The sequence below is a fragment of the Bubalus kerabau genome, chromosome 14 (genome assembly GCF_029407905.1).
Source record: "Bubalus kerabau isolate K-KA32 ecotype Philippines breed swamp buffalo chromosome 14, PCC_UOA_SB_1v2, whole genome shotgun sequence".
Taxonomy (NCBI): Eukaryota; Metazoa; Chordata; class Mammalia; order Artiodactyla; family Bovidae; genus Bubalus; species Bubalus kerabau.
Window position 1 is genome coordinate 32,485,870 of NC_073637.1, and position 15,918 is coordinate 32,501,787.

General features: G+C 38.8%; 1 protein-coding gene across 1 annotated transcript in view; it reads left to right on the top strand.

The window, feature by feature from the left end:
* The first annotated feature begins 342 nt into the window (after positions 1–342).
* The window catches only part of DNAJC5B (DnaJ heat shock protein family (Hsp40) member C5 beta), a 54,975-nt gene continuing 39,399 nt past the window's right edge, over positions 343–15,918 (top strand). The window contains exon 1 of the mRNA XM_055546140.1: positions 343–461. Coding sequence (XP_055402115.1) covers positions 343–461 — 119 coding nt within the window. The remainder of the gene's footprint in view (positions 462–15,918) is intronic.

Consider the following 15,918-nt stretch of genomic DNA (forward strand, 5'->3'; position numbering starts at 1 on the left):
AAAAATTCCTGACAGAAAAAAATCTACATATGCCTGACCTGAGAGGATCGGTTTTTAACAACTGTAAGTTAGCTGGCTATGTAGATAACATCTTGCTTCTATTTAGCCATGTGGACAAAGCCATATTCCATTTGCATGACTGTGTGTAGCCCTTAGGACCCTGACCTGAAGCTCTAGTGTTGGCTTTCCTAATCCTTTTCTCCCCTCCTTTGGCAGCTGACACAAAGATGTACTTCAGATCAACATTTTACAAACACTCAGAAACAAACTATCTTCCCTTTAGAGATCTGGCATGCATAACCTTCACAGCCATCTCCCTCTTTGGTTTTGCAGTTTGAGAAAATGGCATGTAACATACCTAACCAACGACAGCGGACAATGTCAACATCTGGAAAAGCTCTGTATGAAATTCTTGGTCTGCATAAGGGAGCATCAAATGAAGAAATTAAGAAGACCTACAGGTAACGAGGAAGTTCAATGATGGCATTTCTTGTACTGCTAGTGATAGCTATGTTGTGATTGGTGAGGCTCAGAGACATAAGCTTCCTGCTGAGGCCTGGTAATCAGAGCTTTGGAACTCTTGTTCCATTCCCTATTCTACAGCTGAGCAGTTGGGAACAGAAAAGCATGATGCTGGTTTTATGAAAGAATACCTTTCCAGCATACCTTTTATGCAGGAAAGGTAGTCTTGGGTTCTAGGCCTATGTTGTTAGAGAGAGAGAGAGACAGACAGACAGACAGACACTGCAAATGACCAGGAATTGTGGTTAACTGACATGATAGCACCACCAAATTTGGCATAGGGCTTTAAAAAAATAAAGGGGGGTTTCTTGCAATTGCTGTATTGTGCTATGCTTTTCAAGTCTTTCATTTTGATCTTTCATATCTGATCTAGTTCCAACTTAGCTCTTTTTGGGAAAAACTGAAATAACTTTTTCTTAAAAGCATCAAGGAATTTAAAAAAGGATTAAGTATAATTATTTTGCAAAATTTGGAAATTACTAAAAATGAAGATAATAACATTTATCCATAATTTTACCTCTACTGACAATCACTGAAATTTGTCTTCCAGTCTTTTAAAAAAAAATCTAGATAATACAACCCCTACGTTGTCCCCATCTCAGCCTCTGATAACCACCAGTTTGTTGTCTATATCTGTGAGTCTGCTTCTTTTGTGTTATAGTCACTAGTTTATTGTATTTTTTCAGTCTTCGATTTTTTTCCAGATCCATGCCTTTTATATTTTAGGAAAACATAATTTTTTTCTCTGTTTTATTTAATTTTTTATTTTTATACAGTTTTTAAAGGTTACTTTCCATTTACACTTACTACATATTGGTGATATTCCCTGTGTTGTACAATACATCCTTGAGCCTAACTTACATTCAGTAGTTTGTACCTCCCAGTCTCCCACCCCTATACTGGGTGCAAGTATCTTTTTGAATCAGAGATTTTGCTTTTTTTCAGATACATACCCAGGAGTGAAATTACAGGGTCATATGGCAGTTCTATTTTTAGTTTTCTAAGAAATCTCCATACTGTTTTTCACAGTGGCTATACCAATTTATATTCCCACCAACTAATTAGCTTTCTTTTTAAAAAGGATCTATTGTGAATATAGGTGCCGTTTAATATTGCGATTTTAATGCCTGTAGCCTAGGATATTCTGTAACTTAATTAATTTAAGGTAAGCCATTATAAAAATATTTTAACTTACTTATTTGGCTGCAGTGGGTCTTAGTTGTGGCATGTGGGATCTAGTTCCCTGGCCAGGGATCGAACCTGGGCTCCCTGCCCTGGGAGCGCAGACAGCCTTTAGACCACTGGAGAAGTCCCATGAGCTATTTTTCAACATGTAAATTCTTTTACTTTACCCTATAGTTAATATCCTTGTACATAAATGGTATGCATATTTCCAATTATTTCCTAACTTACTGAAAAATAAAACTGTGCCTTTAGAAGAAAAATGAATCAAAAGACAAATGAAAGTTTCATATTTTAATCAGTTACTTCTTGATTTGGCCTTGAATTAGGAAAACTTTTTTTTTTTTTTTTTTTTTTTTGCTGTATGGAGGTTTAAAATCTTTAAGTAGGCAAATTTGTTAGTCATTTCTTTTATGACTTTTGCTTAATCTGTTGTGGTTAAAAAGCCTCTCTCGATTATAATATTATAAAATATTTAACCATTATCTTCTTATAGTACTTTTATAATTTTGCTTTTATAGTCAATCTTTGATCCATTTGGAGTTTATTTTGACATGAGAAATGAAGGTAGGATTCCAAATTATTTTTTTCCTAAATCACTAGCCCACCAAAATTTATTGAATTCTCCATTTTTATCTACTGATGGAAAATTCTTTGGCTTTGGATTAGAACCTTCGCCAAGTGGTAAGCTGTGGGACCTGAAATGCCTTCAAGAAGCACATGTTGAAAAATAAATGACGGCTGTGAAAACTGCCATTTGGACCCAAGTAGCTCTGTGAAATGGTATATTTCGATCAAAGTCAATATCAAACTTATAGTTTACTTAACCTAATGTGCTAGAAAAGTCTTTGCTGTTTCATTGAACCCTGGAGTTACCCAGGAGTGTGGCTAGAAGCTGTTTGGCTTCCTGTGCATAGATGTCCTTGGTGAAAGGTCATTAAACTTGACCTTTAAGGCTCTGGGCTGAGACATTGTGCTGGGGGTGAGACTAGGAATCAAAGTAAATGCACAATAAGCATAATACCTACAAAGATGCTTCCCAAAACGAGAAAAAAAGTGATATCTAACTGTAAGTTCTAGAGCCCACTTTACAAATGTGACTTTTAATTGCCTTTATTTTGTAAACTGAAATTTCAGGTCATATCCTAATTAAGGCACTAATTATGCTGAGTAGTTTGCAAGTTTAATCATTACAACCTAAAGTCTCTTCATGTAATCAGTGTCTTCCTATTAATTTTGTTTTAATGTCATACAAATATTATTTTTTCAGCTGATTAGGATACTAGTATGCTGCCAAAAGTCTCTCCTTCTAACTAAATTACACATTTGTATTCTGCTAGTTATTCAAAATGTATGAGCAGGCTGAAAAATCCACTGAGAATATTATTCTTATATTCAGGGATCTGGATCAAAGCAGTGACAATACAGTGAAATTAAAAGTCATTGAAGTTTAATAAAATTACCAACTGTTGAATCTATATGCTGCTTGACCGCTGTTGTAATCCTTGGTTGTGCTCTTGAATAAGGTTGAGCTAGAAATTTTATTTTGTTTTTGAATACATAATATATTCACCTGATTAACATGAGATCACATAAAATGAAAGTGTTAGTTGCTCAGTCGTGTCAGACTCTTTGTGACTCCATGAACTGTAGCCCATCAGGCTCCTCTGTCTGTAGAATTTCCTAGGCAAGAATACAGGAGTGGGTTGCCATGCCCTTCTCCAGAGGATCTGCCTGACCTAGGGATCAAACCTAGGTCCCCTACATTGCAGGCAGATGCTTTACTATCTGAGCCATCAAGGAAGAACACATAAACAGGTATGCAAGAAAAAAGTCTCCTTCCTACCTCATATCCCCCAGGTTCCCTCCCCAGGAAAACAATTCCGTGTACCCTTCTACAGAGAGATCTTATGCCTATATAAGCATATATAAAGACCTTCTGGTCTAGGCAAGATGGTTATAGGCTTGTCTCTCCCAGTTCCTCATGCTAAACATGACAAAAAGCTTTGGAAATAACTCAGACAAAAAAAGAGAACCTTCGAAAGGTAGAAGGAAGAAGAAAAGGTGAATTAGTTAGGGACCACAGGAGCAAAGGAACAACACTGTGACAAGGCCTCTGATGACTCCACATCTAAGGAAAGGTAAGCCAGGTCTGGCCTTTCCTGACACCCACCGTAGCAATGGAAGGCAGCCAGGTGGTCCTACACATCCTCCAAACTGAACGGGAGCCCTGCCAGCAGCTTGAGGTAATCCCCACAGAAACGGCCAAGAGGACCCACTGAATGTCTCCTTAACAACAGCCAGATAGAGGACTTTCCCCAGCCTGAGACTCCCCTCTCAGCAGAGACCCCACTTTACAGGGGAAATTAACACCGAGGGATTCTGCCACAACAAACACCCAGCCCAGGAAGTGTTTTTGTCCCTGCCCCTGGAGATTCTCTTTCCCCACCTAAAGGCACCAAGGCACCCATACTGGGGAGGCTCCTTTCACTTCTTCATCTAGAACCAACAAGCACCAGTAGGGGCCCCAGAGGCAGGAGACAGACCAAGCTGACCAAAACAACACCATAAGGGTCTGAAAATTAGATTGTCATTGGAACCACTGACCACAAAAGTAGGCTAGGACCTGCAAGCTAAACTCTAACAAAGTGACTGACTGTTAAATTAAAACATTTAAATAGGACCCAGAGGGGCTTCCCTGGTGGTCCTGTGGTTAAGAATCTGCCTTGCAGTGCAGGGGACTCCGGTTTGATCCCTGGGGTGGGAAGATCCCACATGCCACAGGGCACGACCACGAGCCACAGCTGCTGAGTCAGTGCATGGCAACTATGGTAGAGCTGGTGCTCCACAACAAGAGAAGCCACAGCAATGAGAAGCCCGCACACGGCAACTAGGGAGTAGCACCTGCTCACCCCAACTAGAAACAAAGCCCGGACAGCAACAAAGACCCAGCATAGTCAAAAATAATAAATAATTAAAGTATTAAATAAGATGCAGGTTTTTTACACAAAATAAATAAATAAATAAATTTTTTTAAACTATAGTGTTTTATTAAAAAAAAAAAATAGAAACCAGAGTCTCATAACATAATAGCCAAAGTGTCTAGATTAAAATCACTCATTGTACACAAGGAAAGAAGGAAATCCCAACTTGCATGAGAAAAGATAACCACCTTACTCCCACACAGAGATGAACCAGTTATTGGAATTATCTAGGCATCCTAGAGTAACCATCAAAAAAGATTCAAAAAGTAATTGCAAATCTCTTGAACCAAGTGAAAAAAAAAAAGAAATTTCAGCAAAGAAATAGAAGTAATAAAAAAGAACCAAATGGAAATTAAAGAACTGAAAAATTATAGAAATAATACAACTAACTGGATGAGCTTAGTAGTAGAGTGGGATAACAGAGAACAGAATCAGTGGAGGATGGATCAATGGAATATATGCAATCTGAACAGCAGAAAGAAAATAAACTGAAAACAGACAGTCACAGGAAACTGTGAGGCCATTAACATAAGACCCAACTTTTATAGCACTGGTGTCCTAGAAGGGGAGGAGAAAGAGTGGCACGGAATGAGTATTCAAAGAAATAATGACTGAAAATTCCCCAAATTTGGCAAAATATACAAACCTATAATTCAAGAGGTTAAGTGCATCTCAAGTAGAATAAATCTAAACAAATTCATGCCAAGATACATCATAATTAAACCTTTGAAAACTAAAGACAAAGAAACTATCTTAAAAGCAGACAGAGAAATGACATAATACCTATATGGGAACAGTAATTCAAATGACAGCAGATTTCTCATCTGAAATAATAGTGACCAGAAAGAAGTGACACGATAGTTTTCAGATGCTTAAAGACTGTGAATTCTATGTCTGGTGAAACTATCAGTCAGTCAGTCAGTTCAGTCGCTCAGTCGTGTCCAGCTCTTTGCAACCCCATGGACTGCAGTTCGCAAGGCTTCCCTGTCCATCAACAACTCCCGGAGTTTACTCAAACTCATGTCCATCCAGTTAGTGATGACATCCAGCCATCTCATCCTTTGTCATCCCCTTATCCTCCCTCCTTCAATCTTTCCCAGCATCAGGGTCTTTTCAAATGAGTCAGATCTTCGAATCAGGTGGCCAAAGCACTGGAGTTTCAGCTTCAGCATCAATCCTTCCAATGAATATTCAGGACTGATTTCCTTTAGGATGGGCTGGTTGGATCTCCTTGCAGTCCAAGGGACTCTCAAGAGTCTTCTCCAACACCACAGTTCAAAAGCATCAATTCTTCAGTGCTCAGCATTCTTTACAGTCCAACTCTCACATCCATACATGACCACTGGAAAAACCAAAGCCTTGACTATATGGACCTTTGTTGGCAAAGTAATGTCTCTGCTTTTTAATATGCTGTCTAGGTTGGTCATAGATTTTCTTCCAGGGAGTAAGTGTCTTTTAATTTCATGGCTGCAGTCGTCACCATCTGCAGTGATTTTGGAGCCCAAGAAAATAAAGTCTCTCACTGTTTCCACTGTTTTCCCATTGATTTGCCATGAAGTGATCGGACCAGATGCCATGATCTTAGTTTTCTGAATGTTGACTTTTAAGCCAACCTTTTCACTCTCCTCTTTCACTTTCATCAAGAGAGTCTTTAGTTCTTCTTCGCTTTCTGCCATAAGGGTAGTGTCATCTGCACATCTGAGGTTATTGGTATTTCTCCTGGGAATCTTGATTCCAGCTTGTGCTTCATCCAGCCCAGCGTTTCTCATGATGTACTCTGCATATAAGTTAAATAAGCAGGGTGGCAATATACAGCCTTGACGTACTCCTTTCCCTATTTGGAACCAGTCTGTTGTTCCATGTTCAGATCTAACTATTGCTTCCTGACCTGCATATAGATTTCTCAAGAGGCAGGTCAGGTGGTCTGGTTATCCCATCTCTTGAAGAATTTTCCACAGTTTGGCATAATCAGTAAAGCAGAAATAGATGTTTTTCTGGAACTCTCTTGCTTTTTCTATGATCCAATGGATGTTGGCAATTTGATTTCTGGCTCCTCTGCCTTTTCTAAATCCAGCTTGAACATCTGGAAGTTCATGGTTCATGTGCTGTTAAAGACTGGCTTGGAGAATTTTGAGCATTATTTTACTAGTGTATGAGATGAATGCAACTGTGTGGTAGTTTGAGCATTCTTTGGCAGTGCCTTTCTTTGGGATTGGAATGAAAACTGACCTTTTCCAGTCCTGTGGCCACTGCTGAGTTTTCCAAATTTGCTGGCATATTGAGTGCAGCACTTTCACAGCATCATCTTTTATTTGAAATAGCTCAACTGGAATTCCATCACCTCCACTGGCTTTGTTTGTAGTGATGCTTCCTAAGGCCCACTTGACTTTACATTCCAAGATGTCTGGCTCTAGGTGAGTGATCATACCATTGTGATTATCTGGGTTATGAAAATATTTTTTGGATATTTCTGTGTATTCTTGCCACCTCTTCTTGAGATCTTCTGCTTCTGTTAGGTCCATATCATTTCTGTCCTTTATTATGCCCATTTTTGCATGAAATGTTCCTTGGTATCTCTAATTTTCTTGAAGAGATCTCTAGTCTTTCCCATTATATACTTCAGGAATTAAGGGGAAAGAAAGACATTTTCAGATTAAGGAAAACTAAAACAATTAATCACTAGCAGATCTACTCAAAGAATGGCTAAAGGGTGTTCTTCAAAAGAAAAAAAATGATAAAAGAAGGAATCTTGGATCTGAAAGGAAGAAAGAACATGAAGGACACAGAAATATTGTTGTTGTTCAGTTGCTTAGTCCGACTTTGCAACCCCAGGGACTACAGAAATATGGGTAAATACAATTGACTATCCTTCTCATAAGTTTTAAAAATTATATATGATGATTGGTATAAAAATTATGTGTGCTTAGTCATTCAGTTGTGTCCAACTCTTTGCGACCCCATGGACTATAGTTTGCCGGGCTCCTCTCTACATGTGATTCTCCAGGCAAGAATACTGGAGTGGGTTGCCGTGCCCTCCTACAGGAGATCTTCCCAACCCAGGGATCAAACCCAGGTCTCCTGCATTGCAGCCAGATTCTTTACCATCTGAGCTACCTGAAAAACCCATAAAAATTTTATAGCACCATTTGATATTCAAGACAATGAGATTTAAAGTGGAGAGGATAATGGGATCTAAATGGGAGTAAAGCTTCTGCACATCACTCAAATTGGTAAAACACTGTTATCAGTAGACTGTGATGAATATATACCCAACCACTAAAAAGAGTAGACAAATGAATAGACTCCAAAAAGTACTACAAGTAAATCAAGATGGAATCCTTAAAAATGTTCAAATAACCCCCAGGAAGACAAGAAAAGGGAAATGGGGAAATGAGAAATAGAGGAAACAAGCAGAAACCGACTAGTAAAATGATGGACTACGTATTAGTAATTAAATGTAAATGGTCTAAGTAGGTTAAATTTTCCCTTTCTTGTTATACAAATGGTGATGTACTATCATTCCTATCTTGTGTGTTGCATTCGTTTCTAATATATCTTGGAGATCATTCTAAGAAATGATCAGTTCATAAGGAAGTTTCATTGTCTTCACAGTGCTGTATAGCCGTACGGTGAATGAATCCTTTCTCTGTCAATGGATATTTAGGTTGTTTTCCATCAAGGCTTCCTTTTTAAACCAACGTAGAGCTTCTCAGAGAAGGAAACAGAATGTTTTCCACAGTCCCATAAAGGTAGACAGAGGTGGGAAAAGGAGAACTATTTTGGTTCTTATCCACTTTTCAGCTTTGCTAGGTCCCAATTCTCAATTCCTGAGCAAGTAGCTAATGGACTCGGCTAGATCAGATGCTCACCCATGTATGCCTGGCTCAGACTAGAGACCTGGAATCACAAATCCCCACAACCACTTAGCAAGGACTGTGGGATCCAACTTTGTGGGAAGGAGAAGTGGTAATGTTCTCAAAGAGGGGGTACAGAGTTGGATGGGAAATTATCAATATCTTTAGCTCTTTATTTTTAAGAGAGTATCATAGACAGAAGCCTCACAGATCTCTCTCAGTCCCTTTCTGGGTCTAATTAGAAATCTTTGTCCTAGAACTTTTCTGTGAATAAACCATCTCTTTTCCCCATATCATTGTTTTTCCTGCATTATGAGTACAATCATGGTTCATTAGTCACCTGATAAATTGGAGCCCCCAGCTCTCTCAAAGGACATCAAGGAGTATGACAAGAGGAAGGTTTCTACTGCGTCAATCCACAATGCACCAAAAGCTCTTGCCTCACTGAGATTTTGTGAAGAGATCATTTTTTCAAAGTGCATGGAGCCCTTTGTGGAAAAGAACAATGAATGTACCAGGTACTATTATGAATGGACAGATACTCTCATTATGCTTAAAAGTCTGAAATTATCCTGCTATTTGGTGCTACTGTTCAAAAACCATTTATCTAGCATAAGGTGAGTTTCTGTACCATGTAAAAAGTGCCACATCACAGAATGAGATTATGCTGTGAGTCTTTTTTTTTTTTTCAAACATTGAACTTTTTATTTTATATTGGGGATATAGCCAATTAACAATGTTGTGGTAGTTTCATGTTTGTGCCATGAGTCTTATCCAGGGCCTTCCTTATGAAATAAATCTGCTTTTGGTATCATGGAGTGTAATAACTCTTAAGAGTCTGAAATCTGAAAAAGTGAAAAAAAGTGTTAGTCACTCAGTCATGTCTGACTCTTTGCGACCCTATGGACTGTAGCTCCTCTGTCCATGGGATTCTCCAGGAAAGAATACTGGAGTGGGTTGCCATTTCCTTCTCAAGGGGATCTTCCCAACCCAGGGATCAAACTCAGATCATTGCAGGTAGATTCTTTACCATCTGAGCCACCATAATTCCCAGGAGTTTGAAGTCTAAGCCTTATTTAATCCAATTTTCCCATAACTGGGTCATGTCACTTGATCCCAACAGGGTTTCATAAGATGAAGGAAGTTCCCCCCATTTTCCCACTGCCTAAAAGTGTTTACTCCCCCTTTTTCAAGCTGTCTGAAGAAGACTTACTTGAGTTAATCTTTTAAAGTTCAGATACACCCGGAATGGTTAAGTATTTACCCATCTTTCTCATATTTGCTGCAGCTTTAAACAGACATGCTTTTCCCTCTTGCCTAATTTAAGCAGCACCTCTGAACCAACAACATTTTTGAGTTAGGAAGCTGGTGAAGGAGGAGACAGACAATAGTGAATGGAAAACTAGAAAATAGAGCCAGCTGTGCAATTTAGAGAATCTAAGTCTTGAGTAGTCACAATCTCATCTGTAACTTAAACGGTAGTTTTGATTTACACTGATGTGTACACTGATGTGAAGTTACTACATGTGTACTAACTTCACTCATGTGAAGTTAGATAAAAACAAACTTAAAATGGTCGAAAAGAAGGCTGCTTGGTCTCCATGGTGTTTATGGCACAAGAGCCTAACACATGGTTGGCCAACTGGAGGAGAAATCAAAGACTGAGTTCTTTCTTAAGTCCTCAGAGAACCACAGAATCAGAATGAATCATTTGTACGTTAGCACCTGGGTCTCTTTGTCCATGGATGAGCTTAATTTCTCCTTGTAGACAATGTACCAAAATCTTGGTTCCCAAGGTAGCAGGGACTCAGTTGATTCTTCTGTTTCATTCAACTTCACCTGGAACTTTCTGGAAATTGTCTTCCACCTCTGAAGAGGTGAGTTGCCTCAGCCTAGACCGAAGTGAGGCAAATGGTGTTTTCACAAGAGGCAGGAAAGATTGCCATTTCCATAGAGATCTGTGGTAACCCCAATATGTGGTGCTTTTACCCATCTTTATCAGCAATTACAGGTCATAATAGAGGTGCTTATGAATAAAGTTTAAATGTCAGGGGAGTGCATAGCTAATAGAAGAATTGTAAATATTTACAAGGCAAAGTGATGATTCAAGCTCACAAAATAAATTGAAATTAATCTCTATCAAGCACTAATTTGCTTCCTGAATTCTAAAACCTTCCACTGAAAAGAAGAGTAGATGAGGTTATGCCAGAGTGATCCTCCAGGTCAGTAAGAACTTCCCTTCTCCTGTAGCAGATCCTCTTGGTTCTTCCTCTTAGTTGAACTTGATCTAACTTGATCAAGTTGAACTAACTTGATTCTCTTCATTCTTCATGCAGCATCTATTTTGATTATTCTTGGGCTCTAGAATCATTATGATCAATGATTTTTCCCCCACTCACTCATTCACTCAATACCTGTTTACTTTTGAATACTTATTATATTACACTGTGAGAGATGAATATACATATCTATTTCTATAACTAGATATGTATGTTCATCTCTCACCATGATGGAATACCAGCTGAGCTATTTCAGATCCTAAAAGATGATGCTGTGAAAGTGCTACACTCAATATGCCAGCAAATTTGGAAAACTCAGCAGTGGCCTCAGGACTGGAAAAGATCAGTTTTCATTCCAAACCCAAAGAAAGGCAATGCCAAAGAATGCTCAAACTACTGCACAATTGCACTAATTTCACATGCTAGTAAAGTAATGCTCAAAATTCTCCAAGCCAGGCTTCAAAAGTACTGGAAATGAGAACTTCCAACTGTTTAAACTGGATTTAGAAAAGGCAGAGGAACCAGAGATCAAATTGCCATCATCTGTTGGATCATAGAAAAAGCAAGAGTTCCAGAGAAACATCTATTTCTGCTTCATTGACTACGCTAACACCTTTGATTATATGGATCAAAACAAACTGTGGAAAATTCTGAAAGAGATGGGAATACCAGACCACCTGACCTGCCTCCTGAGAAATCTGTATGCAGGTCAGGAAGCAACAGTTAGAACTGAACATGGAACAACAGACTGGTTCCAAACAGGGAAAGGAATATGTTAAGGCTGTATATTGTCACCTTGCTTATTTCACTTGTATGCAGAGTACACCATGTGAAATGCCAGGCTGGATGAAGTACAAGCTAGAATGAAGATTGCAGGGAGAAATATCAATAACCTCAGATATGCAGATGACACCACCCTTATGGTAGAAAGCAAAGGGGAACTAAAGAACCTCCTGATGAAAGTGAAAGAGGAGAGTGAAAAAGTTGGCTTAAAATTCAACATTCAAAAAGCTAAGATTATGGCATCTGGTCCCATCACTTCATGGCAAATAGATGGGGAAACAATGGAAACAGTGAGAGACTTTATTTTCTTGGTCTCCAAAATCACTGCAGATGATGACCGCAGCCATGAAATTAAAAGATGCTTGCTCCCTGGAATAAAAGCTATGATCAACCTATAGCACATTAAAAAGTAGAGACATTACTTCACTGACAAAGGTCTGTATAATCAAAGCTACAGTAGTAGTCCATATGGTAGTAATCCAGTAGTCAAGTATGGATGTGAGAGTTGGACCATAAAGAAAGCTGAGCGCCATCGAACTGATGCTTTTGAACTGTAGTGCTGGAGAGGACTCTTGAGAGTCCCTTGGACAGCAAGGAGATCAAACCAGCTAGCCCTAAAGGAAATCAGTCCTGTATATACATTGGAAGGACTGATGCTGAAGCTTCAATACTTTGACCACCTGATGTGAAGAACTGACTCATTGGAAAAGACCCTGATGCTGGGAAAGATGAAGGTGGGAGGAGAAGGGCACAATAGAGGATGAGATGGTTGGATGGCATCATCGACTCAATGGAAATGAACTCCGGGAGTTGGTGATGGACAGGGAAGCCTGTCGTGCTGCAGTCCATGGGATCTCAAAGAGTTGGACATGACTGAGTGACTGAACTGAACTGATTTCTGTATCTATGTCTACTGATGGTGGTAGTGGTTTAGTCACTAAGTTGTGTCTGACTCTTGTGTCCATGGAATTTCCAGGCAAGAATACTGAGGTGGGTTGCCATTTCTTTCTCTAATGTCTTTTTCTCTAATGCCATTTCTTTCTCTAATTGATACATATCTGTAAATACAAATTTTGTGCCATTTAAAGGGGTTAACTTACAAAGAGTTAGATTTAGTAAGGTTTAAAAGATACATATTAACAAGAAAAACAAGGGAAGTTGTGGTGCAGGGGAATAGATTAATTTGAGCATAGAATTCATATCAATCATTTAATGAAAGTGAATGCTTCATGCCATTATTCATTTCTGTTCCAGGCATTATGGTAGGTTCTGGGGGTACAATTCTAAGCAAACCATAGTCACTGATCTCATGTAACCTAATGAAGGAGACAAGAATTAATCAAATGGTGACAAAAATGAGTGTGTAATTACTGATAAGATAAGGAGATCTAAAGGAAAAAAGGATGGTTCCATGAGAGTATATAACAAAGCTGATGTGGACCAAGGATTAGAGAAGTCTTCCACAAGAAACTTAATGCAGACTTAATTTTAGGACAAATTACACCAATTTTAGGACAATTTACACTGGCTTCCCTGTTGGTCAGCAGTAAAAGAAGCTGCCTGCAATGCAGGAGATGCTGGTTCTACCCCCAGGTGGGGAAGATGCCCTGGAATAGGAAGTGGTAATCCACCTCAGTATTCTTCTGGAAAATTCCATGGACAGAGGAGCCTGGCAGGCTATGGTCCATGGGGCCATAAAGAGTAGGACACGATTGAGTGACTAAGTACAAATAAATACATGCATGAAAAGTATAAATGAATAAATCAGTATGACAAAGCAATGCTTGTTTTCCTGGCGGCTTGAGCAATGGCCCTCAAGCCAAAAACCACAATATAGCAATTGAAAGAAATTACTGCTAAGTCACTTCAGTTGTGTCTGACTCTGTGTGACCCCATAGATGTCAGCCCACCAGGCTCTCCCGCCCCTGGGATTCTCCAGGCAAGAACACTGGAGTGGGTTGCCATTTCCTTCTCCAATGCATGAAGGTGAAAAGTGAAAGTGAAGTCACTCAGTCATGTCTGACTCCCAGCAACCCCATGGACTGCAGCCTACCAGGCTCCTCCGTCCATGGGATTTTCCAGGCAAGAGTATGGGAGTGGGGTGCCATTGCCTTCTCCGTGAAAGAAATTATATAGATGTAAATGTGAAAGCAAGAGTGGTGGTTTGGTGGTTTAGTCGCTAAGTCGTGTCCGACTCTTGCAACCCCGTGGACTGTAGCCTGCCAGGCTCCTCTGTCTATGGGATTTTCCAGGCAAAGATACTGGAGTGGATTGCCATTTCCTTCTCCAGGGGATCTTCCTGACCCAGGAATCAAACCCAGGTCTCCTGCATTGCAGGCAGATTCTTTTACCGACTACGCTACAAAAGTAACAGTATGATGGTACAAAACTAACATTGTTTTCCTCATTGGACGTTGCTACATCTTTTAGGTACCAAAATGTTCCTTAAATCTGCTTTATGTCTATCAGTATTCTTGAAACAGAAGCATAAAGTATAAAAGTATACTTTCAAAGAAATATTTTCTATAAACTTAAAAATACATTTTACTAAAATTCGTATATGTATTAAAACTATTGATAAGTGATGATATCACTGGAAATAGTTGAATAAGGGACTCCTAAAGTCTGCTTCACCATAAAAACAACTAAAAATCTGAAAGATTTTTCAACTATCAAAACTATTAGAATCAACCTTTTCAGAATCTGGAAACTGTACAAAAGCTTGTGGCAATTGGGGTGTACTTCTTTTTAATTAAGTTGAATCATGGTAAGAACAGTGAATTTCATGGCATTTTAAATTATCCTAGTCCCACAACTTGCTCCTGTGCTCAGTTGTAACCTTGAAAATAAACTGCCTGCATTCATGGTGGTCCTGGTACTAGAAGAAGCAGGAAGGACTTCATTTGCAAATAACTGTCATTGGATGATCTGTCTGGTGGCTTTCTGGAAGACCTATTTAAGAGGTTTGTTTCATCTCACCTAAATCAAAACTCATCTGGTGCTAAAGTTGCCATGAAAAGGAGTGGGGGTGGGATTTGTTGAAAACATTTATGGGCAAATTTGTAGTCATTGCTGCCTGAAGTAAGGCTAACAGTTGGGGTAACAGTAGACTCACTAAAGAAACTTGAGGAAAGGCTGGGGAATGAGATACTTTGGGGGAAAAGGGCTTTGGAAAGCTCTGACATATTTCTGGGAATCTATAAGCTACTCTCATGCTCAGGGCTCTGCATATGCTCAGAAAAGACCCAAGAAAGCCCTAGGGTCCCACTTCTGGCTGACCTTGAAGAGATGTGCAAGCAGGAAGTGAAGGCTGTTATAAGGCACAGTTGTAAACTGCCTAGCTGAGTGCTGAAGGTGTATCCTAAGAGACACACACAGAGCCCATCTGCAAAGACTGAGTGATCTTTGGTTCCAAATGTGTAAGAAAATAGTTTAATCCTTAGCTGACCATCAAGCTAATGGAATAGAGACTTCAGTGGCCATACATGACTAAGAATACAGACTTTTTAGAACTAGGTCAAAATGTTACTAAATGATAACTACCACAAGTTAACAACTGAAAACCATAGAGAAAGAAGAGAATCTGATATGTATAGTTGCCAGATTATACTATTCAAAATGTCCAGTTTTCAAAACAAAATATTATGAGCCATGCAAAAACAAAAAGCAAGATAATAAGGCCCATATGCAGTGTGAAAAATAATCAATAGCAACTGTCCCTGAGAAAGCTCCAAATTTGGACATGTTAGACAAAGACTTTAAATAAGCTAATATGTCAAAGGATAAAGAAAATCTTATCTGAAGAAGTAAAGGAAAGATGAAAATGGTATCTCATCACATACTGAATATTAATAACAAAAATTATATAAATGAACAAAAATAGAAATTCCAGAGTTAGCTGAAAAGTACAATAACTAAAATGAAAAATTCACTAGAGAGTTTAATAGTAGATATGAGCAGGCAGAAGAAAGAACCAATGAAGTTGAAGATAGATCAATTTCTCCACATATACCATCATGCACACCAACATATACATATGAGTCCCAGAGAAGAGAAGAAAGAGAAAGGGGAAAGAAGAATATTTGAAGAAATAATGGCTAAAAATTTCCAAATTAAAAAAAAATTAATCTACATATCCAAGAAGTTCCATAATTTCTAATTAGATAAACTCAAGAAAATCCTCACTGAGATACCTCATAAACCATTGTTCAAAGCCAAATAGTATGTTGAAAGCAATGAGAGAAAAACGAATCATTTATAAACAGTCCTCAATGAGATCAACAACTGATTTCTCATTATAAACTATGAGGCCAG